This window comes from Vipera ursinii (genome assembly GCF_947247035.1).
Source record: "Vipera ursinii genome assembly, chromosome: 9".
Taxonomy (NCBI): Eukaryota; Metazoa; Chordata; class Lepidosauria; order Squamata; family Viperidae; genus Vipera; species Vipera ursinii.
Window position 1 is genome coordinate 23983003 of NC_139523.1, and position 27977 is coordinate 24010979.

A 27977-nucleotide genomic window follows, 5' to 3' on the forward strand; every position below is an offset into this window, starting at 1 on the left:
AATTAACCGGTGGAACAACCTGCCACCAGAAGTTCCAGGTGCTCCATCCCTGGGGGTTTTTAAGGAGAGGCTAGCCCAGGGGTCGGCAACCTCGGCTCTTTTATGACTCGTGGACTTCAACTCCCAGAATTCCTCAGCCAGCACGGCTCAGCTTAGAAACCTCTCCCTTTCCCCTCAGCATGGCTGGCTCAGGAATTCTGGGAGTTGAAGTCCACGAGTCATAAAAGAGCCGAGGTTGCCTACCCGTGGCCTAGACAGTCCCTTGTCTGAGACGGCATAGGTTCTCCTGCTTGAGGGGGGGCTGGACTAGAAGACCTCCAGGGTCCCTTCCAGCTCGAATCTGAATCTGTCCGCGCAGCCTCCAACTCCTCGGCTCGTTGCTAAGGCGACCGCCTCCCCCCTCGCCAAGCCCAGCCCGTGCCGCGCGCCGTTGCCCGGCAACCCCGCCGCCCGCGAAGGCCGGCCTCCGATGCCCGACTTCCGGCGCCTGGGGGTGAGCGAGGGGTCGCGACTTCCGGGAGGAGGCGGCGGCCGGGCGGGAAGATGGCGGCGGCGCTGGTTCCCCCGGCGCCGGCCTCGGACGGAAGCGCCCCGCCGCCGCCGCCCCCGCCGGCCCCGCCGCACGAGGTCAAGAGCCAGTTCCGCACCCGCGAGGGCTCCTACCGGCTGCTGGGCGGCCCCGAGCCCCACGCCCGCCCCGCCGCCGCCGCCCCCGCCGCCCCCGCCGCCGCCCCCGCCGCCCCCGCCGCCGCCCTCGCGCTCCCCGCCGGCAGCGCCGCCCCGCCGCCCGCCGGAGCCCCCGCGCCGCCCGCCCCGTCGCTGCCGCCCGTGCGCCTCTCGCTGGTGCGGCTGGGCCTGGCGGGCGGCGGGGAGCCCTGCGCGGAGGGCGAGGCGGGCGGCCCGGGCGCCGAGCGGAGCCGCGTCTGCTTCAACCTGGGCCGGGAGCTCTACTTCTACTCGGGCGTGGCGGGCGCGGCCGGGCGGGGACGCAGGGTGAGCCCCGGGTGTGGGGCTTAGGGAGGCCTTGGGGAGCGCTGGGGCGGGTGGAGACGCTCAAGGGGGGGTGTAAGGAGGATTTGGGGAGGGGGAGCCCGTGGGGGTGATGGGCAAAGCTGGAAGGTTTGGGCAAAGAAGGGGCCAAGATTTGCCCTGGAGGGCGGGGGGGGGTCACCTGGGGTGGGGGTGGATGGAGGCGCCCAGATGTGGGGGTGCAAGGAGGACTTGGCGAGCCCCAGGAGGGGAGAGCCTGCGTGGATGATGGGCAAGGAAGAGGCAAAGCAGAATTGCAGGGGAGGGGAAGGGCTGTCTTGATGGGGCTCCTCCAAGAATTTGCTGGCAGGGAAGCCCCAGAGGTGCTTTTTCAAAAAAGGCAACTGAACTTTCTTGGTTTTCTTCTTTGAAAACGTTTTGCTTCTCACCCAAGAAGCTTCCGACTGAATGTCGGAACTGGAGAAGCTTCTTGGATGGGAAGCGAAACATTTTCAAAGAAAGAAATCAAAAAAGTCCAGTTACCTTTTTTGGAAAAAGCACCTCTGGGCCAACCGTGACGTGGATGAGTGAGGCTCTCCACAGACAAGGTAGCTTCCCCAAAATTGGAACATCCAGTGTGGGTGTTTTGGCTAATAAGGAACTACTTCATTAGTAACATAGTCAAAGTAGCAAACCTAAAAAAATTTTGGACCAACAACGGGTAAACATGAATTATTCATGGCTGTTATAAAAAGGCTTAGGACCAGCCAGAGCGAGTGACCAGTTTTGTGGTGCGCTTTCCTTTCCAGCTTTAGATTTCTTGCCTCTTGCTCTTTTTTTGCTTTTTAATCTCTGTTGCCTTTCATGGTCTTCCCAGTCCATCGATCTGAAGAAACCCATCGACAAGCGGATCTATAAGGGGACGCAGCCCACCTGCCACGACTTCAACCAGTTCACGGCGGCTTCCGAGAGCATCTCGCTCCTGGTTGGCTTCTCAGCCGGGCAAGTGCAATACTTGGACCTGATCAAAAAAGATACCAGTAAGCTCTTTAATGAGGAGGTAAGTCCAGGGGAGCATTATTTATACCATAGAGTATAATGGGAGGATCGCTGCAGGGATTTTTCGGCTCAGCCTGCCTCCGTTAAGTGGGAACTGGCGGCTAATAGCTTCTTGATAGCTGATATTGTTGTATCCCACATCTCTGGCTGGTGAATGCTGGGATTTATGAGAGTTCTAGAACAGAACATCTGGAGAACGCTGTCCTTCCCTAAGTCTCTCTTGTTTTCAGTCTCTTCTTAATGACCTCCCTCATTACCGATTCTAATCAGCAGATTAATCAAGCTGCAGCTTTATTGCAGCAGTTCTGAAGACTGTACGGCTTGTGGCTTTGGAGCTTTGACAGAAAGATGACTCAAAGATTCAGCAAATCCACTGTCGTAGAACCGTGCCCTGGAGAAGAAGCAATTAACCGTCAAATTTGGCTTGTAGATTGCAATCTGCTGAAAGACAGTCTCCCATTCTTCTGCGCTTAATGGAAGCATCCAGTAGGCGTTGATCAATCCCACCTCTTCAATTCTGGCTTGTGTTTTCCATGCTCCCCACGTGAAGTAGGAATTCATAATAATCGGGCTGTTTTCATGTTTTTACTGTTTTCTTGTTTTAAAATGTACTTAGTATTTTTAATTATAATGTATTTTTTGGAATTGTAAGCTGGCCAGACTCATTCACTGAGATGGGCAGCTACAGAAATTGAATAAATAATAATAATAATAATAATTCTAGAAGATCTCCATCATCTAGCCAATTGGGAGTGACTTTCACAAAAGGGGAGCGGGCTGGGTTTTCTTGGGCCTGCTCAGAATTTGCCTGTTCGAGGGGCACTGGGGACCGAATCCCGAGGGTCTTTTTCATCTTCGTTTCCGGCTCTTTTTGCCTTCCCCGTCTTTCCTCAGAGGCTCATCGACAAGTCAAAGGTCACCTTTGTGAAGTGGATCCCTGAATCGGAGAGCCTCTTCCTGGCCTCCCACGCCAGCGGTCACCTGTACCTATACAACGTGGAGCAGCCCTGCGTCTCGGCCGCCCCCCAGTACACCCTCCTCAAGCAAGGCGAGGGCTTCACGGTTTACGCCTGTAAGAGCAAGAACGCCCGGAACCCGCTCCTGAAGTGGGCGGTGGGCGAGGGGGCCCTGAACGAGTTCGCCTTCTCGCCCGACGGCCGCTACCTGGCGTGCGTCAGCCAAGACGGTTGCCTGCGCGTCTTCCATTTCGACTCCATGCTCCTGCAGGGCATGATGAAGAGTTACTTTGGGGGGCTGCTGTGCGTCTGCTGGAGCCCTGACGGACGCTACATCGTGACGGGGGGCGAAGACGACCTGGTCACGGTTTGGTCCTTTGCAGAGGGCCGGGTCATCGCCCGGGGCCACGGCCACAAGTCCTGGGTCAACGCAGTGGCTTTCGACCCCTACACCACCAGCAAGGAGGACGACGAGAGTGAGGAGCTGAGCGGCAGCGACGAGGATCTCCAGGAAACGTCCGAGTTCCGGCGGGTGAGGACCAGCAGCACCCTCTCCCACTTATCCAAGCACAGCGCCAAAAGCACCCCCTCGGTCACCTACCGATTTGGGTCCGCTGGGCAGGACACCCAGTTTTGCCTCTGGGACCTGACCGAAGACGTCCTCTATTCCCACCATCTCCTGCCCCGCACCCGAACTCTCACCAATGCCTTCGGCGCCGGCATTCCTCCCTCGGGCAGCGGGGGCAGCAACCTGGCCGCTGAGTCGGGCGGCGGCGGAGGGCCGCTTCCCCGCTCCCTGTCGCGCTCCAACAGCCTGCCGCACCCGGCCGTCACCAGCGCTGCCAAGAGCCACGCGGCCGACGGGACGGTGCCCTTCAGCATCGGCAAATTTGCCACCCTCACCTTGCAGGAGCGGCGAGACAAAAATGCGGAGAAAGAGCACAAACGCTACCACAGCCTGGGCAACATCAGCAAGAGCAGTGACAAGCTGAACGTGGTGCCGAAGAGCAAGCTGGACACGGCCAAGGTCCTGGGCACGGCCCTGTGCCCCCGCATCCACGAGGTGCCCCTGCTGGAGCCGCTGGTGTGCAAGAAGATCGCCCACGAGCGGCTGACCGTCTTGCTCTTCCTGGAGGACTGCATCATCACCGCCTGCCAAGAAGGGCTGATCTGCACCTGGGCCAGGCCGGGCCAGGCGGTAAGTGGGCCTGCCTTTTCCCTCCCGATGGCTTGCATGACTGCGAATGGCCAGAATGACAGACTAGTTAGCAACCGTGGCTCTTTTATGACTCGTGGACTTCACCTCCCAGAATTCCTGAGCATAGCTGGCTCAGGAATTCTGGGAGTTGAAGTCCACGAGTCATAAAAGAGCCACGGTTGCCTACCCTTGGACTAGCAGGAAGACGTTGCGTGCTAATTAGTAGGCAGAAGGCAGACCTGACCACCGCAGATTAATTTCATGTCTGCTGATTCATCCCACGTGACTAAAAAGCCACCTGGATATTTAAACCTGTCTTCAACTTTCATTTTTCAGACCCTGAATTCCCACAACGGGGGCTCTCCCAGTGGCACAATCGTGTAATCGGCACTAACTCAACGCTCGGCTGCTCTCCGGTTTGAACCCGGAGAGGGGAGTGTTTCCTCCGCACAGCAAACCTGACCGAGAGGGGAAAGTTTTCGACGTGTGTACAGGTTGTCTCTTCCCTCCCTCGCCTGTGAAACCCGACTGTGTGGCCATTGGAATCCTAACCGTTAACCTCTCGAGAACAACAACGTAGCGCAGGACGACTGGCCCCTCTCCGCTGTTTAAAAGTATTAATTAACAAACTCATTATTTAATGCTAAGGTTTGAGCACAGGGTGCTGTAGGGGCAGATTTTGCACAAGGGTGAACTGAGCTGCCCCCACTCCCTCCTCTTCCCCCCCTCCCCCACTTCATCCAGACACAAATTCTGGCCGGCTTTCGGCCCGCTTTGCTCTGACCAGGCCCAACCTTTCCTAAACTCCATCTTCCTGGCGGCTTGGGGTGGGGGAAACCCAGAAGGAATCTGTTTTGTACAGGGGAGGTAACAATGATTCCCTACTGTGTGCAACGGTCCTTGTCTGCCCCCTTTGCTTTAATGGACAACCCTAATTCCATTTTTGCCCAAGAAGTCCCAGTATTTCTGCTGACCGGAGGTAGCCGTCATACCTCTGTCCAGAAGACAGTTCTTCCTTTCCAAGTGGACGGTCCTCCTCCTCCTCCTCCTCCCAGTTCAGCCAACGGACTACTAAAGACGCCCCTTCAGTCTTTCAAGATCCAGCACGATACTGCCAGGGAATTCTTGCCATCTATTGTTTCCGACGTCTTTTGTTGTGTTGTGGACCTCGGCTTCGGTTTCCCGCTTCCAGCCCAGAAGGATCCTCAGAATTCCTCTCAAAGCGAAACAGATTTTCTTTCCACCGGTTGGTCCTCACGCTGTTGGCTACTACCTGATGCTACTCAAGGACAGCTTGCTTCACCGGTCAGCTCCGGTCCCCGACCCCCTCCCTCCGATTGGGGTCTCATGGCTGGGACAGCAATCTCTGGCCATATCCGATCCTTTCTCTCTTGACACTAGTTTGTCATGGCTGCCTGTCCTGCCAATTGACAAATGTACGTATTTATGCATCAGCGATCCCAGCACATCCACTGTTGATTTGCATAGACTCATGCTACACTCTTTAAACACACACACACACACACACACACACACACACACACCAGTCTGCGTCCAGACCGGTGCTTCTCAACTTCAGCCACTTTTCAGGTGTGTGGACTTCCACTCCCAGGATTCCCCAGCCAGCCATGGGAACGGGAGTCCACAAATCTTAAGTCGCTGAGGCCAAGAAGCACCAGTCTAGGCTATATAGCAGCAGCATCTGATGCTTGTCCGGTCAGTTGCTTAGCTTAGACTCTGAGATGGCCTGCTGTGGAAATTGTCAAAGGTTTTTGTTTCACCAAAAGTCAATATTTAAGATGGTTCATGGCAAATCCCGGCTTCTGGAGCTGCCGTTCTCCATCTTGATGTGCCAGACTAATTCAAAGAGGCTCGGTCTTTCTGGGAGTTGGGAGTCTAAACATCTTGACATTGCCAAGGAAACAATGGAATAGATTTTGAATTCTCGGTTTTCTCTTGGGTCACTCGACTTCGGTCTGATTTAGGGTTCGGGTTGCAGAAGGTGAGTTTTGAGAAGTTGTGCCATGTTTAGGGGAAAAAAACAGCTTCTCCAAAACCAGATTCGGAGCCAACCAAAACATTTTTAGAAGCGTTTTAAATTTAGCATGGAATCTCAAAAATATCCCAACTATGCTTTGGGCCAGTGGACAATTAAGGATAGTCTTTGTGTCTTTTTATATTTATGGTTATTTATGGCTGGTTTTGAATCAGTGGTTGGTTGCAACAGTGCAGATTTTTTATCCAGTTTAGTTTCCCGGTGAACTTGATCAGTGGGGAAAAAAAGAGTTGGGCTCACTTTTAGAGGCTATGTAAGGTAGAAGTAAGGTATAAATGAAGTAGGATTTCTACACGTGCCCCATTGAATTGTTTTGGGTTTTTTTTTCCTGTTAGAGCAGTGTTCCTCGGCTGGCTGGAGAATTCTGGGAGTTGAAGAGCACTCATCCTCATGTGACTAAGGTTGAGAAACAGCGCATTAGAGGTTGATAGAGATTCCCAGTCCTCCAGGTCCTGGTTGTCCCAAAGGTGCTTTTTCACGAGGCAACTGGACCTCCATGTTTTCCTTTGAAGACGTTTCGCTTGCTGGATGAGAAGTGAAACGTCTTCAAAGAAAAACCAAGTCCAATTGCCTCGTGAAAAAGCACTCCATGGGAAGGGACTCTGGGTCTCTACAAATTGGTCTCCTCCGTCGTCTTTGTAGGCTGCGCGCAGTCAGAGCTGCGTCTTGGCGTATTCACACATGCTCCATCTGATCGTGCTGGTAGCCGAGGCAGTGTTTGGGTTAGGAAGTTAGCCGTAGGAAGAGTCGCCCGCTAGGACTGATTTTTAAAAGCCAGTTGATCCTAGAAGCGGGTTAAAATGTTTGTGGCTTAGCTAGTTCTAATCATGGCTGTTCCGTACACCGGCTTAGGAGAACATTCATCACTTGCAATTTCCTTTCTGATCCAGGCAGGGTTTGGCTCATCTTGGGTCAAAGCCGCAAAAGCCTGCATTCGTTTCTCAAGTGGACCGGGGTTTATCCCGTTGGCTGTGAGGTCACTTGATAAACTTCCATACCGACAAGGAACCGTTCGCTGCACCATCGGCTTTGTTCAGTTCATCTCAGGCTCTGCAGGTTGCAAAAATTCAGCCCGGCAAAAAGACGCCCCCCCCCCACCCCAGGGCAGACGGAGGACTTAATGACCACAGGCCTGTCTCCTCTCCCCCAGGATTAAAAAGCCATACAACCATGGGCCCCCTACCCCCATCCCGAAGTGAAGGGAGGGGGGGGAAAGGAGAACCCCCCTTTTCCCACCCGATCTGCTTGGATTCTTTGTGGCGAGACAGATGGACCTCAGAAAAACAGTATTAATTTGCTTTTCCTTCCGCTTTCCCTGACACCCCCCTCCCCATGCATGTCTGGCCCTCTTTGCAAGAAGCCAGCTGGTGTCTGGCAGCCAAGTTCCCCCCCCCCGTCCTTTGCCCTCCCCAACTTTGCAGAAGAACACATCTGGAAGCTGCCGATGCCCTCCCCCCCCCCGTGCCTTTCGTCACTTTACTACCTGCTCTAAACGTTTGTTACTGTTGTGTCTGAAAAAGCGTTTAAATTATAGAAATGGTGAATGCCTATTTATACTAAAGAGACCGTTTTCACAGCTCAGACTCCCCCGAGGATTGTTGATTGCTGGCAGGGGATCTGGGAAGGGCGCTTGTGGTGGTGGGGGAATCAAATCTGGGAGCGAGACTGCAGGTAGTCCTTGACTTACAGCTCCAAATTGAGCCCTAAATTTCTCTTGCCTAGAGAGAGTTGTTAAAAGTGAATTTTGTCCCATTTTGCAACCTTCCTTGCCACAGTTGTTAAGCGAATTGCCACATTGGTTAAGTCAGTAACACGGTTGTTAAGTGACTCTGGCCTCCCCCATTGACTTTGCTGGTCGGAAGGTCGCAAAGGGGGATCACGTGACACACACCCCTGGGACCCTGCAATAGGAGCCAGTTGCCAAGCACCTGGATTTTGATCATGTGACCACAGAGATGCTGCGACGGTCGTTAAGTGTGAAAACAGGCCCTAGCTCGCTTCTTTCATTGCTGCTGTAAATTCAAACCGCTGCTAAACTGTTGTAAGTCAAGGAGTACCTGCAAAGAGTGGAAATCCTGATGGGAAGGGATTGTGTGCTTGAGTTTGATTCCTTGCACTTGTGTGTGTGCACACGCATCTGTCCACACTCACACCCACACATACAGGGCACTTCTATCACAGGCATCCCACAAAAACCAGGAAATAATCTTGTTTATTCCTACTAAAAAAAACGAGAACATCCTCAACTCAAGAGTGGCAGAATGTACAGTGTCTTCTTGCACCCAGCCAATCTGCCACGTTACACAGAGGAGGAATAATAAATACGGGGGCGTGGAAGGTGAGGGACACCCAGAGGGGCTTAAGTGAAAGATGCTAAACTAACAATTTGCCCCTCCCCCCCCCCACACACACAAGCTAGGTTTTGCTTCCATGCACTTTTGCTTTATATAAACATGCATACAATCTTCCAAACATAGGGACTAGAGACTTGGGTCTCCAGCTTTGAGGCAGAAAAGGCTGCCACATTGCCTCACCATTCGAAATAACTTATTAAGGAGTGGGTGGATTGAACCCTGGAGTGCTACAGAGCTGGCTGTTTCCAAAGTGGAGAAGTGCAGATACAAACGGTGTCTGGCAGTTTAAAACTAGCATCCCCCTGTGGAGTTCACAGGCACCATAAGGCCTTGGGGGGGGGATTTTTTTTTTTTTTTTGCTTCTGGCCTTCAAGCCAAACTTCGAAGCACGACTGGAAGGGCCAGGTTACAGCTGGCCAAGTGCCTCATTCGGCTAATTCTGAAAGAGTCGGGCTTTGGGTGGGCGCCGTCACCTTCCTTCTCATTGGGATGTTGCTACTTCTGGTGGGTCACCGAGGAAGGCAGGATCGGGATGCCCTTCTCCTGCCACCGGCCCTTCCGACCCTCATCTCCCAAAGGGGCATCAGGTGCAGAATGACCCCCGTGTGCCCAGAACAGCAAAAGTCACAGGGAGAAACTTTTTTTTTCTTGCCAGCTCAAAATTCATTGCAGCGGCCTGGTGGGAAGAATCACAGCGTCCCAGACGAAGCGTTTTTGGCACAGCTGCTCCGTCTCGGCTCTTGGGAGCCCCTGACAGCCTTGGGGGGAACGAAGCACGTTTTCACCGCAAAGTGCCATCCAAGACGGGCGTGTTTTCTATAGCAGGGTCTGTACAGAGAGTGCAAAGATGTTTGAAAAGCAGGATCCCTGGACGGACTCCAGTCCCTGCTGCTTCCCCTGGTGCTCTCCGTGGAGACGGTGGGTCGGTGGTCTTGGCCTCTGGGAGCAAAGGAAGCAGCCAGGAGAGAAGCAGAGGGGCAGCTGGACCTCCGGGACCAGGCCTCGCCGTTTTGGCCCAAGGGAATCCTCCGTCCAAGGGGTTTGTCCCCTTTCTAGGGTTTGCTGGGGCAGCAGCAAGCAGCTGGTGTGCCCGGCTCTTCCTTGCCCTGGCCAGTGTTCAAACTGTTTCCGCTCGGCCCCAGTTGGAGGCATCCAGTCCCAGCCGACCGTTGCACAGGAGCAAGTATCCCACGTGGACGATGCAGGGTCTACGTACCTGGAAAGGAAATGCAGACTGGTCAAGATGCCAGGCCCCCAAAGAGCTCTCAGGATGGCAGAGACCCCATCCCGCCCCTCCTGGCCTGGGTAGGGCATGCCAGGAGCGGCCCACGCCGTGTGTGGCTGAAAGATCTGAGGTCCACCTCTTAAATCCCCAGTCTCCGCAGCTGAAACACACTTTCGTCTGAATTACACGATTGGAACCCAGGTTTCAATGCTGCAAATATTCTCGGCCCAGTTTGAGCAACGGATGTCTGGATGCTTCAAGATAAAAGTCTACTCAGCCTGGCCAAAATATCTGGAAGAGTCACCTCAAATAATCCGCTCGGGCCACGCTCTGAAAAAGAAAGACTTAGGAATGTCGGGAGAGATTTTTTAGCTTGGAAGGAAGTGTCTTGGGGGGTGGGGGGATAGAAAGAGGCTTATAAAACTATGGGGGTGGGGAGAGAGAGAAATTTTGGTGGAAAATTCAGGACTAAGGAAACCATTTTGGTTAGTCTGTAAAAGTTCTGCAAGGCAAGGGGATGATTGCAAACTGGAACAGCTTCAAAATTAGCCTCTTCAAATATATTCTGGGGTCAGAGGTTATAAGGTTCTGAGCCGAGGGGTTGTGAAATATTGGTGCGAAGGTGGGGGAAAGAATGATGGGTTGGGTGGGCTTCCTAACACCCATCGAGGAAGACTGGAGGTTTTTAAGAAAAGACTGGACAGCCGCCACCTGTCTGAAAACAGTACAGGGTCTCGTGGTTGAGAAGGAGGTTGGACTAGAAGACCTCCAAGGTCCCTTCCGGCTCGCTTATTTCCAAGACCGTGAAACTCTAGTGGGAGTCGGGCACTATGAGTTTATCCATCGTGCAATTCCTTGGTTTTTTTGACTCCAGAATCTTAAAGCTGGAACAAAGCTTCTCAAGGGAGAAGGCAGCCAAGCAGAACAGTCAATCACGCAGAGACAGAACTGTCAACCTCCCCAGGTTCATAAGCTTGCAGGTGCCTCGGAGGTCTTGCGACAGGCGGACTTGTGGCCTGACCCGCAAGGGCAAAACGAGAGTGTCCTGGCTCTCGGGGCACAGGCCGATGGGCTTCAGAGTTCTCATGCTGCCACCAGGCTCGGTACCCACAAAGGAAGGAAAGGGTGTGCAGAAGACGGACACAGACCCACAACTAGCTGAAGGCATGCACTGGAGGAGTGAGTGCTCAGAGCGAGAAGAGGAAGCAGCGTGCGCCCCAAGAGAGCAGCCCACGTACCCTCGAAAAGAGCAGCAAGTGCCGGTACAGAGGTACCACAAGCGGGTATTCACAGAGCCGGGATGCCATGGTGCCACTTGGCTGAAAAGAGAAAGCAGAGGTCAACGTCAGCAGGGCGCAGCGTCCACCGACGGGCAGCAAAGGGCAGGAAACACCCGCGGGGTGGCCTGTATTCCTTGCACAATCCTGTAGCACCTACAGAACATTCACAAAACCAGGTTCCTAGTCCTCTTGAAAAGAAAACCCCTCACTGCCACTTTCTCCGGCTCTTAACCTAGCTGGTGGCTCTTTAAAAGAGACAAAATGTTCAAATGGGGGAAGGAAGATACCAGAGCCCAGGAAAAGAGGTGCAACCCCCACCCCCACCCCTAAAATCCCAGCAAAGCAAGCCCAAATGGGTCTCCTTCCCCACAACAAAGTCCCTTCCCCCTAAATCCCCTTTTTGTCCTCTCCACAGAGTCTTACATGAGCTGTCTGTTCCACGCAGTGGAAGAAAGGCTGGGTGAGGTTGGGGGGCCAGGATGGGCTCCAGCCTAAAGCAGCTGGAAGGAAAAGAAAAATGTGGGGCCGAGGGCTTCTCGGCAGGGGGCTGGGACACGCATCCATGCTCAGAGGCATTAGGCATGCAAGCAGCTGCCTCGGGCGAAAATCACTGCGCTCCAAAGTGCAAAGCCTCATGTGTTCCATGCTAGGGATCCTCTTCGCGTTGTTGAATGAATTTTCTCCCGTTTTATAATCTTTCTACCACAGTTGTTAAGCCAATCACTGCAGTTGTTAAGCGAATCTGGCTTCCCCTATTTATTTTGCTCATCGGAAGCCAGCTGGGGAGGTCACAAGCGATCACATGACCAACCGTCATAAATACATGCCAGTGGCCAATCATTTTAATTTGATCACGTGACCATAGGGATGCTGCAACGGTCATAAGTGGGACCCAAGTCTCTCTTTTCAGTGCTGTGGGTCACTTCAAACAGTCACTAAACTAATGGTTGTGAGTTGAGGTCGACTTGTACTTCTGGGGGTGCCCCAAGTCACCCCGGGGAGCAAGTAAGGCCAGAGCTGGTCAGGATGGGGAGGGGTCTACAGGAAAAGACAGGACTTGCCCTCCTCAGATGCTGCTTTCATGGCTGCCATCTGGTCCTTCAAGTGTTTGATCTGAGCTTCCAGTTCCACATTTCGGCTCTCGGCGTCCTTTAGCTGGCTGGGTGGGGAGGAGGGGGGAGAAAAAATAGAGGGTCAACATAGAGTCGGGGTGTTTTGGAGGGCCAGTCACACTGGCTGGGGAATTCTGGGAGTTGAAGTCCACAAGTCTTCAAATTGCCAAGGTTGGACATGACTGGACCAAACGGTCTGGTCTTTTGTGGACTTCTAAGCCTCCTTGCTCACCTGGAGAAGATGGTGAAGATCCAGAGGGACATCTAACCAGGGAGATCTCCTAGATCCCTCCCTGATGCCTACCTAAGGGGTTGTCCAGCAGGGGTGACTCAAAAGTCAAGACAATGCCAGGCGTGATCAAAGCTTGACTTTTTTGGACCACAGAGGGCCCCCCCCCCGCACACACACAGACCTCTACAACTCACCTGGCAACAGTCTGGTTGGCCACCTTGACCACGTTGAGCTCTTGACACAGCATCTCCCGGCTCTTCAGCTCCTCCTCGAAGGCTGCCTGCAGTTCGAGAAACATGGACTGGTCCAGCTTCTGCCCATCAGGCAGTTTACATGCCTAGCAGGAAACACAAAGGGTGGTTGTGTTAGCACCGAACTGAGTGTTGCATAGTCTTTATGGCCTCCGCTGCATCTCCAGATTATGCTAATAAAACTCAGCCCTGCGTTTAAGCATTAGGCAATGTTCGCCATAAGGATGAACCAGTGGCTCAGCATCTGAATTTTTTTAATCATGTGATTGTGGGGATGCTGGAAAGGTTGTAACTATGAATGCGGTCCTAACTCACTTTTTCCAGTTGTAACTCTGAATGGCCATTAAACAAACTGTTGAGGACTAGCTGTATTATAGCCTGTTGTTTTCTGAGTACACCGAATGCTTATGTACTGGAGGCAAGTTCCTTGTGTGTGTAACCACGCTTGGCCAAATAAATGAAATGTAAGCATACATATCCACAGAGGTATTAAAAAAAAATAACCAATACACAATTGCCACCTCCTGCCTGATCCGAGACGGGATAGAGAATTCCCCTTTTTCTACCCACCAGCTCCTCTGGAGGCGCTTTCTGCGCATGGCCTGAGGGCGTCTTCCCAGCAGCCTCCACCTCCATGGCGATGGGACCTCTGTCTCGTCCCTCGGGATGATTCTGTCTGAGAGGAAGGGAGAGTCTCACAGACCTTGTCTCTCCAGCCACAGCATCTGCACAAGTAGCCCTCGACTTACAACCGTTCAAAGTTATAACCGCACCAAAATGGGGGACAAAACCATTATTCGCACGATCGTTGCAGCCTCCCTGTGGTTGCATGACCAACATTCGGACGCTGGGCAACTGGCTCAAATTTATGAAGATTGCCGTGTCCTGGTGGAGGCCACGTGATCCCCTTTTGTGACCTTCTGACCAGCAAAGTTAATGGGGGAAAGCCAGATTTGCTTAACGACCGTGTGACTAACTTGACAGCTGCAGGGGTTCACTGAACAATCAGGGCAACATCTGTCTCACTTGGCACTAGAAATTTTGGGCTCAATTTTGGTCGTAAGTCAAGGACTATCTGTATCTCCAGCTGCTCCTCTCTGACCCCGTCACCCCTGGGTATATTTATTTGTGGAGAACAGGTCCATGGCCGCTCGTCACACTACATAACTATGGGAGGGTAACAACTCCTAAGAGAACAATTGTCACAAAACCTCTTAGAGGAAAAACAAAAAAACAGAGTTAAAATATCCATAATGCAATCGCAGGGGGGCTGTATGACAGAGCCCCGCCCCCACCAACCGCATTGGTCCTTTTTTAAGCTCCTGGCCCAGCTCCGGGGGCCAAAGCCAGGGCTTCATGACCTTCTGTGTGACCTTTACTGGAAAGCAGAGGGAGGCGACGACTCTCCCCGCCACCCCATGCCATAAAGCTGGGAAATTCTGGGAGATGAAGTCCACCCATCTTAAAAGCTCGCTAGAGTGACGGCTGGGGAATTCTGGGAAATGAAGTCCATCCGTCTTAGAGTCGCTGAGGTTGAGAAACTCCGCCCTAGGAGCACCTGGAAGGGTCAGTTCTGCAGGTGAAGTACCTGCCTAGGACAATCTTTGGATCCAACACTATCGCGGGAATTGGCACCGGGAAGAAGCCCTAAGGTCGCAAGCTCCAGCCTAGCCTTAGCGCAAACCTATGCAACTGTCCCAAAGCAGAAAAGTACACCAAAAGGGCTTCTTACTTCACAGCCATGTAAGTGTAGGAGTAGCCCACAAAGGGAAGCTGCACTCCGAGGGGGGAGGTCTCGAGGACGTCCGACAGGGTCTCCTGGAAAAAAGAGGGAGGCAGAAGCAAAGAAACGGACGGACGTTTCCAGACGGAGCTGAGCCTTTAGCAGAGAGCCAGGACTAAAGGCAGCACCCCTGATGTAAGAGATGGGGGTCTTTTTTGGGGGGGGAGAGGATTTTTCTGGATATCAAACTGCTGAAACCATCCCGCTTGCTTAAGCTTTTTTCTTAATTTTTATAAAAGAAGAAATTGGACAGCCATTTGTCTGAAATGGTGTAGGTCCTAGGATAAGGGTGTCCAACTTTGGAACTTTAAGACTTGTGACTTCAACTCCCAGAATTCCCCAGCCAACATGCTGGGAGTTGAAGTCCACAAGTCTTAAAGATCCAAAGTTGGGCACCCCTGGTCTAGGGCAGGGGCAGGCAACCTTGGCTCTTTTAGTACTCGTGGGCTTCAACTCCCAGAATTCCTGAGCCAGCCATGCAGAGGGGAAAGGGAGAGGTTTCCATACTGAGCCATGCTGGCTCAGGAATTCTGGGAGTTGAAGTCCACCAGTCCTAAAAGAGCCAAGGTTGCCTACCCCTGGCCTAGGGTCCCTTCCACTTCTGTTACAGGTAGTCCTCAGGACCACAATTCAGCGCCAAATTTCTGTGGCTAAGTGAGACCATTGTTAAGTGAATTTCATGACCTTCCTTGCCACAGTTGTTAAGTGAAACACTGCAGTTGTTAAGTAAATAACATGGTTGTTAGGTGACTCTGGCTTCCCCATTGACCTTGTTAGTCAGAAGGTCACAAAAGGGGATCATGTGACCTTGGGGCACTGCGACCGTCATAAATATGAGTCAATTGTCAACTGTCTGAATTTCGATCATGTGACCATGGGGATGGTGCAACGGTCATGTGAAAAATGGTCATAAGTCCCTTTTTTCAGGGCTGTTGTAATTTTGAACGGTCACTAGATGAACTGTTGCAAGTTCATCTCAAACTCAGCCCAGTCAGGAACCAGCAGGGCAGCACGGCACGGGCTGGCCCTGGGTGCAGCAGGGAGGAGAGGGGAGAAAAATAAGAGATCACGTACCCCTCCCCCGCTCACCATGTCGGTGAGGCAGTCGTCCACCACATCGAAGTTGCACGTGTCGGTGGCGTTGGCAAACTCGGGCACAAAGGACGGGGTGCAGTCCCGCAGGCCCTGCCAATCGATGCCGATGAAGAACGGGAGCTCCTTGAAGTCCTGGACACCGTTACGTCCCAGGCGCGTCTCCCGGGAACAGATCAGCCCTTCGATCAAGGCCTGGGCTTCTGGGGGTATCTCTGGGGCCGAGAGGGGAAACTGGAAATGCTCCTTGGGAAAGAGCATGGGGACAAAGGAGGAAGCCACAAGTAAGTGAAAGCAGGGTTAGGGTCTGGGGCATGCACTGACCATGTCGCCTAGTTTGGTGATGTCTGCAAGAAATCCAGCGAGCTCAGACAGCACCAAGAATCCCACAGTCGTCCTCCTCTTCCTCCTCCGCCACTCCACACATCCCTCTAGCACTGATGATGTTTCCTAGCTGGATCATGAAATGTCCGCAAAAAAACCACCCAGCTCAGAGAGCAACAAGGACCGCACAGCTCAACCCTGAGCTACAAAGATTCTCTTCTATCAGTAGCACAGGCTATCGCCAACAACTTCACATCTCAGTCCAGAAGTGAGCCACGTTAACCCTCCCAACCCATCCGATTGCCTTCCGGCCACCAACCTTGAAGTGCAGAATCTTGCCGTAGGTCTCCACGACGGAGTCGGCAAAGAAGGGAGTGTGGCCAAAGAACATCTCGTAGGCAAAAATGCCCAGAGACCACCAATCGCATTCTGTGCCATAGGAATGAAGCCCATCTTCCACTGCTCGCAAGATCTCCGGGGAGAGGTAATCCGGGGTGCCCACTGCCACTGTGGAACAGACCTGCCATCGTGAGAATGGGGGTGAGAACCTCGGAACCAGAGTCCGATCTGCCCCATCCTATTTCTGATATGGCCCAGGTGGGGGTCTTTGGAAAGCCCACAAGTGGGGGACCAAGGTGGGATCCCCCTCAGCCATCGCTGCCAGGCTGGCATGAAGTATAAGCCTTCCACTGGTAATCATGGTTTGTGCGTAGGTTTGATGGGAAATCAGAAAGCTCTTTGGATCAAAAGCACACTCCTTGACAATTGTTAAGCCATGATGGTTATTTTCCCCCTAAACTCCGCACTCCGAGAGTTGCCCACCCCACCCGGGTGAATGTCTCACCGTCCCATCTTCTCGTAGCTTGAGACAGGATCCGAAATCCCCCAGCCGGATGTGTCCACATCGATCGAGCAGGATGTTGTCGGGTTTGATGTCTCTGTCAGGCGGAGAAGGAGAGGATTGGCAAAAGGATGGGCGGAAGGACCACAGAGGAACTCAGGAAATACAGGAAGCACAATGCAGCCCGACATTTACGCTGCCAAGCAAGATAGTGGTTGAGTGGGAGTTTTGCTTCCTTTTATGATCTTTCTTGCCACAGCCATTAAGTGAATCACTGCAGTTATTAAATTAGTAATGTGGTTGTTAAGTGAATCTGGCTTCCCCATTGATTTTGCTTGCCAGGAGGTCACAAAAGGGGATCAAATGACCCCAGGATGCTGCAACTGTTGGAAATATGAGGTAGTTGCCAAGTGTCTGAATTGTGATCATGCGAGCATCGGGATGCTGCAATGGTCATGTGACCACTGGTCATAAGTCACTTTTTTCAGTCCCGTTGTAACTTTGAACGGTCCCTAAATGAACTGTTGTAAGTTGAGGACCTGTATACACAAAGAAGGATGTTCTGAAGATTGTAAACATCTCATGGGTCGACCTCTGCCTCTTCAGAACCCCGCTTCCCCCAGCCCATGTACCTGTGCACATAGCCCATGCTGTGGATGGAGTCAATGGCCATCACCATCTCGGCCAAGTAGAACTGGGCCATCTCCAGTGGGATGCGGTCACCAAATTTGCTCAGCAAGGTCAGGAGGTCACCCCCAACATAATAGTCCATCACCAGGTACTAGAGAAAGGTAGGAGATAAGGTAGAGGGATGAGACTGATCTTAGGCAGGCTTACTGCCACCTCCATCATACTATAGACTCAACCCTAGTATATCATATATCATATATATCATACATATCATATATATTATAACATAAAACGTAACAGCATAATGTAATATAACATAACATAACATGGCAATAGCACTTAGGCTTCTACACCGCTTCACCGTGCTTTACACACCTCTCTTAAGCCGTTTACAGAATCAGCCTCTTGCCCCCAACAATCTGGATCCTCATTTTACCCACCTGGGAAGGCTGAGTCAACCTTGAGTGGCTGAAAATCAAACTGCACTCAGCAGAAGTAGCCTGCAATCCTGCATTCTAACCCATGGCTCATATAATATAATATTTTAAACTCTTCCAGAGGTAGGCAACCTTGGCTCTTCTCTAAGTAAATCAAAGTCAGCCTCATCCACATAAATGGCTTGGGTCTGGGTTATCTGAGGGAACACCTGCTGCCGGCATCAAGCTCCCTTCGTCCCGTGCGCTCCCACAGGGAGGGCCTTCTCAGGATACCGCCAGTTAGAGAATGCCGGCGGGTTATTCCCAGGGGAAGAGAGTTCTCTGTGGGCGCGCCGGCCCTATGGAACCAGCTCCCATGGAACTTAGGACTGCCCCCGACCTTCGCTCATTCCGCAGGGACCTGAAAACTTGGCTCTTTGAGCTGTCTGGCCCAGGCTGAGGGGTTTTAATTTTTATTAGGCTTTAGTTTTAAATTTTGGGGACTTTAATTAATTGTTTTAATCTGATTTTAATTTTTGTATGTTTGTTTTAATCTTCCCTGTACACCGCCCTGAGTCCTCCGGGAATAGGGCGGTATATAAATTTAATAAAATAAAAATAAATAAATTTCAGCTGCACCAAAGAACGGGACTCACCAGGTAATTCTCATCCTGGAAGGCAAAATGCAACTGCGTAATCCAGCGCTTGTCTCCGTTCACCAGCACATCCCTCTCCTCTCTGTAGCAGGAAACCTGGAGAAGAGTTGAGATTTCAAAGAGAGGGACGTCCTTGGACAAACCTTCTGTTTCGTACAGTGACGGGCACAAGCGGATGAGGCTCTATCTACACTTTTTGGTCTCAGGCCACATAATCTCAAACAAAACTTCCCTGCCATCAGCATGGGAAACACAGGCTGTCCTTGACTTACAAGCATTCATTTAGTGACCATCTGAAGTTACAATGTCACTGGAAAAAAAAGGGACCGATTTTCACACTTACGACCGTCGCAGCATCCCCATGGTCATGTGATCAAAATCTGGGCACGTGGCCACTGAGATGTATTTACGACAGTTGCAGTGTCCTGGGGTCACGTGATCCCCTTCTGCGACCTTCTGACCAGCAAAGCCAAGGGAGGAAGCCAGATTCACTTAGTGATTGCCTGATTTACTTAACGACTGCAATGATTAGCTTAACAACCGTGGCAAAAAAGGTTGGAAAAATCAGGCGCATCTTGATTAGCCATGGCAATCCCGGTCTGAATTGTGGTTGTGGGAACCTACAGACTTTACTTCAGGAAAAGGTGGACAGCAAAGAGCACATCTTAAGAACATCTGCACTGAAAAATAAAATTCAAGGCAATTTTTTTGGGATTCTCGAGCAGCAAAATGTTAAAGGAATCCAGCTGGAATTGGACCTGGCTGGGAACTGATCGAAATCCTGACGAAGTAGCCATGATGGCTTGGCAGATGTTCTGCCTCTACTCTTACCTCTCCCCGTTTCAACATGTCCCATTTATTCATTATTTTCATGGCATACACCTGAGAGGTCCTCTTCTGCTTCACCACTGCCACCTGCACAGGTAAAACAGTCAAGAGAGACACGTGCAAGATAAAACTAACAAAACTCCTATTGTTACGGTAGCTGCCACCTTACGCTCGCTTGTGCTTCGCTGCTATGCTGTTACAGACTGCCACGAACTGTGGGGAGGCGGAATGAAAGGGGGGAAATGTTTGGGAAAATGAAAGTAAGTGCTGCATCTCCTCGAGAAGCTGCCTCAAGGTCACCCAGCTAGAAGCAGGGTAGCCAAACTACACTGAGACGGTCCATTAAGAAAACTTCTTGCCTGAACCTGATTGGTGACACTGGGGTGGGCAATAAGAGATAGTTAAGGGTGGGGGGAATAGAAGTTAGGGATTTTGGCCTGTGATTCTCAGTTCTGGCTTTGCAATACTGCAATATACTTGATCTCTAATAAAACAATACCTTTCTGAACAAATGGAGCCAAAGATCATTTCTATTTAAAGGTTTAGATTATTCCAGGTCTGAAACCTGTATTAGCTTATGCATCGTGGGTTTCCAAATTTGCTCTGCCTCAGAAGGCTGACACCAATCTTGCAGGTCTGAATGTGCGTCTCCCCTCCTTCCCTTTAGTCAAGATTGTGAGACGCTTTCTCAGATTGCCTTTCTGCCCTGGGACTCGGATTTCTTTTATCCGACTCTTGTCTTGTTAGCCGGATCTTCCTCCTGTTCCTCAAGGTTATTCCCGCAGCCATTATGATGTACTAGCTGCATCCTTCCACACCTCCTCCCAATTACCCCAGAGTTGTCTAAAAACTTTGGAATAATTTCCTAAAACAGAGGGACCGTTTCATTTCATCCTTTTCCGCCCACCTGAGATTTCTTAGTCATTGATGGCCACTTCTGCTAGGACAGAGGATCCCACAAATGCTGGGTTTTACCAGCAAGGACATCCCTCGGGGGGTCCCTACAGCTACTCTCTAGGGTGGCCCATCTTCCTTCCTCACCTCACTGAAAGCTCCTCGGCCGATCACTTTTAGGATCTCAAAGTCATCTCGCCGCAGCTGGAGCTGTTTCAGTCTGGAGGTTACTGGCTCCGCTGGAGAGAAGGAAAAGGAGATTATTGGGGTTCCTTGTATAATGGCCACTTTGGGTTAATTAAATTATCCGGCAGCCCTGAACTGGAGAGATTAAAGGAGGAGAAGTTAGACACCATCTCGGCATGTTCTGGACCTTCCTTAGGGCATGAAAAGCCAGCTGGGCGACTTTGGGCCAATTGCCAGGAGACGGGGAGTTCTAGTTCCGCCTTAGGCATGAATGTCAACTGGCTGATTGTGGTCTAATCACTTAATATTCTTAAGTGAATCACTGCAGCTGTTAAGTGAGTAACATGCTTGTTAAGTGAATCTGGCTTCCCCCTTGGCTTGTCAGAAAGTCACAAAAGGGGAATCACATGTCGCCGGGACACAGCAACCGTCATAAATACAAGTCAGTTTCCAAGTGTCCGAATTTTGATCAAGTGATCACAGGAACTCTGTGACGGTTATAAGTGTGTAGAAAAGATCCCAAGTCACTTTTTTCAGTGCTGTTGTTGTGACTGTGAATGATCACTAAACAAACTATTGTAAGTTGAGGACAACCTGCACTCTATGTGAGATGACCATTTGAGCTCAGCAAAAAGGCAGGAAGGGAATCAGTCAACGGTGAAATACACTTAGTGTCATATACATTTGATCAATCATTCGATAAGCCCTTTTTCCCCTTGCTTGTGACGGCCAGACCCTTTAATCCCCTCCTGGCCCTGGCCAAACTCTTGTGTCCACAAATACTAGTAGCCGCGGAGAGGATCGGCATCCCACCACAACCATCCTGGATCTGTGACTCAGCCGGGGCGCCAAGGTCTGCCTTCTGCCCGCAGGCCTTAAAAATAAATGCGTGGGTGCCAACTTGACCGGGGTGGGGGTGGGGAATCCACGTGACCTGCAACCAGGAAGAGGTCAGGTGGCCCTCAAATTTAACCTCCCCGGGTGACTCAGCTGCCAGCCTGCCCAGATCTCCAGATTTGGCAGCGGAGGAGGATAAAGTCTTCAAGGATCTCAAACAACTTCCTCACATGGCGACCCAAAGATCAAGCGAAGAGATCTAGTGGGGGGGGGCAGGGAGGGTTGGCAGGAGAACAGCTCAGCCTGCTGGCAAAGAAGAGGCGTAAATATAGCTGCAGGATGTGATGGAGGCAGCTGGAATGGGACGCTTCGGGGAGGGGAAGTGGAGCGCCCAGAGGCCACGCAGGCACCTTGGAGGGGAAGAGGTGACCAGACTCATCGTCCCCAGCCAGCACCTTGGGGAAGGGTCCTCAAAGACTGGAGGGAGGGAGGGAGGGGAAGAAGAAGAGAGGGAGGGGGGTTCTTCTGTGTTGTTATATACCACTCAGCGTTTGGTGATACAGGTGTATAAAGAAACATGTTCTTAATAAATGAATAAATTCTTCCAGACAGAAAACCACCTCATTTCAGGCAACTCTTTTTTTTTTTTTCAAAGGAGAGGCATTAAAAATGGAGAAATTTGGAGAGGACGTCTGCAACGGCCCAGCAAGGAGCCTTTTTCCCCTCCTTCCCCAAGGATCTGGTGGGGGCAGCTGAGAACTCAGGCAGAGCTCCTCAGAAGCCCCCTCCTGCTTGCTTCTGCGAGGGCAAGAGAGAGAAAAGGCTGGCAGGAGACGATGCTTGGCACCGGCCAAGAAAGGACAAAAATAGGGCCAAATTCCAAGGGCAGAAGGGAAACAAGCAGGGCTGTTGTTTTTTTCCCCACTCTCATATTTCTTAAATTTCTGACATAGTCATGTTGAGCAATTGGATGCAGTTTTCAGGAAGAATTTATGCAATGAGCCGTCTAATAAATAAATAACTTTTGTAATGGCACTTAAATACTGGGAACAAATCCTGTTGCATAGCAAGATTCATTTGGGGTCAACCTAAGTAGCAGTAAAGACCAAGCACTTAAAAAGAGTTATTTTGAAAATGCAGAGTAACCCAGCTTTCCTGCTGCTTCTCAGATTGGCTCTGCAACTCCCATCTATCTGTCTGTCTTATCTATCGTCCATCCATCCTATCTATCTAACTATCTATCTATCTATCTATCTATCTATCTATCTATCTATCTATCTATCTATCTATCTATCTATCTTCCATCATCTATCATCTATCGATCAATCTATATCATCTATCTTATCTACATACCATCCATCCATCCCATGCTCATTTATTCACCTATCCACTCACCATCCATATCTATCTATCCATTTATTAACTATTATCTCATCCATCCATCCACCCATCATCTGTCTCTCATCTATCTATATCTATTTATCAACTATTATCTCCATCCAGAGTCACTGAAGCAGGAGGCGTGAGCTTAAATGGACTCCAGAAGATGGTAGAGGACAGGAAGGCCTGGAGGAACATTGTCCATAGGGTCGCGATGGATCGGACACGACTTCGCAACTAACAACAAAAATCTCCATCCATCCATCCATCCATCATCTCTCTCTCATCTATCTATTCATCCATCCATCCTTCCACCCATATCTATATCTGTCTGTCTGTCTGTCTGTCTGTCTGTCTGTCTGTCTGTCTGTCTGTCTGTCTATCTATCTATCTATCTATCTATCTATCTATCTATCTATCTATCTATCTATCTATCTATCTATCTATCTATCTAATCTATCTATAGGTCTGCCTGACTGCACTTATCCGTCACTGGCAAAGGCGCTCAGTTCCTGCAATAAACACAGGCCATAAGATATTTTGGGATCCTGCAGACCTGGGATTATTTTTAGCCTCTTCCAACCGATACACAACCCTCCAGCCAAGTGTGTGTGTGGGGGGCCAGCCTCCCTCCCCAGCCCAGCCAAACGGCTTGCCAGACACAGGGAAAGAAGCTGCTCCGCTGGGTGCCTATTTCGGGCACCGGCTGGGTTGGGAATCTGGGCTTGCAGCAATTCTCAGATTCCAGCTGGGCCCTGGGAGACCGCCTGCTCACGGCTGGGGGGGAGGGAGGGGGGCGTGGAGCATTCCTGCCTATGGAAACTTTTATGCTGTACACAAACTGTCAAAGTCCAAAGATGCAGCTTTTCATCCGGATTTGGCTGGGTTCAGTCTCGGAAAACGTGATTCCTAGAGCCCCCATCAAGAGCAAAGAAGCATGTGCAGAGTGCCTTTCACCATGGTGCAGCTAGTCCCCAGATGAGGCCTGAAGCTGAGGGTGAAATTCTACACATACAGGTAGTCCTCGACTTCCCACCACAATTGAGTCCCACATTTCTGTTAAGTGAGACAGTCGTTAAAGTGAATTTTACCCTATTTTACGACCTTTCTTGCCACCGTTGTTAAGTGAATCACTGCGGCTGTTAAGTGAGTCACACAGTGGGTTAAGTGAATCTGGCTTCCTCGTCGACTTTGCTTCTCAGAAGGTCACAAAAGGGGATCATGTGACTGCCCAGGATGCCAAGACTGTCATAGATGCGAGTCAGTTTCCAAATGTCTGAATTCTGATCATGTGACTCTGGGGTTGCTGCAACGGTCATGAGTCATTTTTCCCCCCAATCCGGTTGTAACTTTGAATGCTCAATGAATTGTTGTAAGTCGAGGACTATCCTTATTTCTCTTTAAGATTAAGGACATCGGAAGCTGATTCTGTTCATCTGAATATCCCGAGAGTTAACAGCCAAATCCGGCCAGTCTCCTGCCCTTCACAACCTTGCTTGGGAAACCTCCCCCTGCCACACTTCAGCCCATCCGCCAGCAGCCCTTGCCCCATTCCCGGCAAGCCCACGGGCCACTTTTGCAAGGAAAAGCAAGAAAAATGCGCAATTTCTTCCCAGGGGGAATAAAGAGTGCCGTGGAGCAACAGAAAAGGCAAAGACCGGAGAGAAGGCCCAGCCTGCCCTACGCAGGAGGCCTTTTATGGCATTTTCCAAAGTCACAGCAGCCTAGAAACTTCTCACTGGAGTCCAGGAAGCTCCAGGCTCTGCTCTACCGGACAAATCTTCCAGATCACGCCTCGCCCGGCATTAGGGAACTATAAAAATCAAAGCTATCTTGGTCTACATCAGAGGTGTCCAACTTTGGCAACTGGAAGACCTGTGGACTTCGACTCCCAGAATTCCACAGCCAGCACAATTCTGGGAGTCGAAGTCCACAGGTCCTCCAGTTGCCAAGTTTGGACACCCCCGGTGTACACCAAGGCCGAAACAAGCAAGTTCTGTTAATACTCAGATCTTCAATCAATCCGAACAGAGCTGGAAGGGACCTTGGAGGTCTTCTGCTCCAACCCTCTGCTCAGGAAGGAGACCCAGTACCATTTCAGACAAGTGGCTGTCCAGTCTCTTCTTGGAAGCCTCCAATGATGAAGCCCCTACAACTTCTGGGGGCAGGTCGTTCCACTGATTCGTTGTCCTCGCTGTCAGGAAGTTTCTGCTTAGTTCCAGGTTGCTTCTCTCCTTGGTTAGTTTTCCGTCCGTTGTTTCTTCTCCTGCCTTCTGGGGCAGGTTGACACACACACACACACACCCGCTTTGTAGCAGCCTCTCAAATACTGGAACACGGCTATCATGTCCCCCCACCCCAAACCCCAGTCCTTCTTTTCTCTAGACTGGCCATTCCCAAATCCTGCAACCGTTCTTCGTATGTTTCAGTCAACAGGTCTTTAATCATCTTAGTTGCTCTTAGAAGAAAAACTCGTGAGTAGACCACAAAGAATCGTGGACGCCTAAGGCTGGACAGGACCTTGGAGATCTTCCAGTCCAATCTCCTGCCCACAGCAGGAGTCAGTCCTTATTCGAGAAAACAGGCAGTCGCGTGGATTAAATCCCCCCTTCCTCTAAGGAGACCATGCTTAACAGATGAGAGAGAAACAAGGATGTGTGAAGGGATTCAAAGTTTGGTCCAGCCTCCAGTCGTAGGGAAATAAGGAAGTGCCAGTTCAAAAGTAAATTCAACCCTAAAGCCACAAATCCAGGCTTCCAGGTTCCAGGATCTCAGTGATAAACCCAACTCGTCAGAGGCTGGACTAGATGACCTCCAAGGTCCCTTCCAACTTGACTACTGTGATTATGATTGAATGGTGACTTTCAAAGAACAGGTTTAATTGCATCCATTCCTCTCTATCGCTTTAGTCTTCACTCTTCCTGTTTGATTTTTCAAGCTTCCCTGGGTAAGTTGGGAAGAAACCCTCTCTCTTTTCTTTTCTTTTTAAAAAAGCATTTATTATGGGGAAAAAACATGCATAGAGAAAAAAGGGCAAAGTGGAATTCAAAGAAAGGGGAAAAAGAGGGGGGAAACCAAGATGATCCTCAAAAAAGGTTTCAGGGTTAAGTTTTAAAAAAAAGAATAACGTGGTAAATTAAAAAAAATTAAAAAGCAAATTGCATCTCTTAGTATCTTGAATGGCTAAAAATAACTGCAGCACAAAGCATGTCCTTCATGTTGATTTTGAGCAAAAGACTTTGCTGCTGCTGTCCGTTTGATTTCGGGGTTTCCGGGTTCGGGACAGGCATTAGGTCATTATTTCCAGGCAATCAGCTAAGCCGTTTTTGTCATCTGTGCGAGTCTTTCCTTTTGGGCGGGCCCGAGTAAAACATAAAACATTTAGATAATCTCCTCCTGCTTCAAACTGGTTACTTTCCCAAATGTTCAGGTGTAGATGAACCGCCTTGACAGCTCTTGAAGGGAAACTTGTCCTTAACAACTAAAATCTCGGTCTCTGGACAGCACGGCCTTTCAGCAAAGCTCACAATCCAGAAAAGGTTTGCAGGGCCGCCCCCAGGCCTGAGTCACCCTGCCTGAAAGAGGGAAGGCCATAGGACCAAAAACGACGCTGGGGACAACTTTCTCAGCTTGAAAACAAATTCCCAGAAGCATGACCCACAACCCACAATTAGTCATGGCCTAATTTATGAAAGGCTGGTAGATATCGCTTTCAGCACCCCAAAACGAATCTTTTCCCAAGTTTCAGAGCTCAGATTAACCAAAGTCTAAGATAAAATAGAATTGAGGGTATTTTATTTGTTTGTTTGTTCAATGCAGGTGGGGGGTTACTTTGTATTTATTTATATCCCAACTTTATTGTTTTTATAAATAACTCGAGGCATCCAATACACAGAGTACTGCTTCCTCCTCCTGTGTTTCCCCACAACAACAACCCTGTGAGGTGGGTTGGGCTGAGAGGGAGGAACTGGCCCAAAGTCACCCATGCATAAGGTGGAACTAGAACTCACCGTCTCCTGGTGATTCACTCACGGTAACCCAGTTGGCTTTCACACCTAAGGAGGGACTGAAACTCATTGTCTCCTAGCGATTGGCCCAAAGCCACCTAGCTGGCCTTCAGGTCTATGATGGGACTAGAATTCACCATCTCCCAGTTCCTAGCTTGGTGCTTTCACTACTAGACCAAACTAGCACCCATCTCAGTTTGCAAAGCAACTCTGGGCAGCTGTGGCCAAAAGCCACAATCTCTCTGGGAATCTGTAGTGCTCCCCCCTTCTCATTGCCCCCTTTGGAGTAGCACATCAACCACCCTAAATCAAGATCTCCCCAGCCCCCCATGACAGATACCAACAGGACTCACCCCACTGCAGGAACTCCATGATGTATTTCTCCTGGGCCAGGGGTGAAGTGCTCAGCTCATGATGCACGCAAAGCAGGAGGTCCACCAGGGTCTCCAAGCCCACCACCCTGGGGTCAAGGACCAGCTCCTCCAGTTTCTTCAGTCGGACCTCTGCTGCCATGGGGCCAGCTCAGCTGGATGCTGGGGACGCTCCAGGTGGGCTCCCTCCAGCCTGGCTGCACTGTCCACAGGGTCTCCGGCTGCAGCCTAGGCTCTCCGGCTGCAGCTGTGGGGAGGGGCTACATCAAGCGGGCACCCTCTTGGCTGGTCATCTCCTTCCTGGGTGTCCACACACGTTCTTTAATCCACCGGCTTCTTGGGAGGGATGCTCACTGTCCCACAACAGCAGGGCTGGACAACTTCTTTACAACTCTCTCACACTCTTTCCCGCACACTCCCGAGCCAGCCTTAGCCGTTCCTCCCTTCCTGGTGCACACACAGGGTCTCTCCCGCACACAGCCCCCAACGCTGGCTCTCCTGCCTGCCTTGTGATCATCCAGAGTGGAAGCGATGAGGCTCTTTTCCCTCCCGGAGCGCACAAACATGCAAGGCGCCAGTTTTTCCACGCCTTTCCCAGTGTCCCAAGTGCGCTGCCTTTCGAGCCAAAATAGGCTCCTTCTCTGGGTCTTGTACGCTCCCTTCCCACCCCGTCTGTCCGTCTGTCCGTGGCTGGCTGCCTGTGCTTGGCACACCCTGCGGCTGGCCTTCCCTGGCTGGTCTGCCGAGTTCCAGGCACCCAAAACCTCTCCCCCCAGGCCCCCTCTGGGGGAAAAAAAGCACCAGCCCTCTTTCTGCCCCCCTCCTGGGTTCCCTCTCAGGCTCAGCCCCCCCCCCCCCACAAGCCACACCTTGCCCTCCTGCCCAATCCAGCCTGGCTTGCCGTCCTGTGCCAAGGCCTGTGCAAGAGCAATCAGGCTGGGGTGCCCGTTCAGAGGTCTCAGGAATGGAGTCAGAGGCCAAGAGGCTCATCTTCCCCTTTTAACCCTTCCCTGCCTGGGGTCCATCAGGTTTATGAGTCT

The 27977-nt window shown here is 51.1% G+C and overlaps 2 protein-coding genes across 6 annotated transcripts; one reads left to right on the top strand and one right to left on the bottom strand.

Moving 5' to 3' along the window:
* Positions 1–543: 543 nt before the first annotated feature.
* DMWD (DM1 locus, WD repeat containing) lies at positions 544–7814 on the top strand (the record flags this gene model as incomplete). The annotated part of the gene is made up of 4 exons (XM_083369237.1): positions 544–993; positions 1847–2029; positions 2923–4182; positions 4519–7814. 4 exons carry the CDS (start codon positions 544–546, stop codon positions 4564–4566), a joined length of 1941 nt encoding a protein of 646 aa, XP_083225363.1. The 3' UTR covers positions 4567–7814.
* Positions 7815–9482: 1668 nt separating this feature from the next.
* On the bottom strand, positions 9483–27804 carry DMPK (DM1 protein kinase). 5 transcript variants are annotated; one of them, XM_083369239.1, is made up of 15 exons: positions 26920–27804; positions 20304–20395; positions 19266–19349; positions 18435–18530; positions 17365–17513; positions 16736–16829; positions 16211–16411; positions 15565–15813; positions 14425–14510; positions 13263–13368; positions 12636–12778; positions 12159–12256; positions 11521–11597; positions 11056–11136; positions 9483–9808 (listed from the first exon to the last, which is right to left on the bottom strand). In XM_083369239.1, the coding sequence occupies exons 1-15, from the start codon at positions 27077–27079 to the stop codon at positions 9710–9712; spliced, it is 1815 nt and encodes a 604-aa protein (XP_083225365.1). In that variant the 5' UTR covers positions 27080–27804; the 3' UTR covers positions 9483–9709. The 5 variants fall into 5 exon arrangements, with proteins under 5 accessions (XP_083225365.1, XP_083225364.1, XP_083225366.1 ...); XM_083369238.1 differs by having other exon boundaries at positions 15550–15813; positions 26920–27800; XM_083369240.1 differs by lacking the exon at positions 14425–14510 and having other exon boundaries at positions 13263–13364; positions 15550–15813.
* Between the last annotated feature and the right edge of the window lie 173 nt (positions 27805–27977).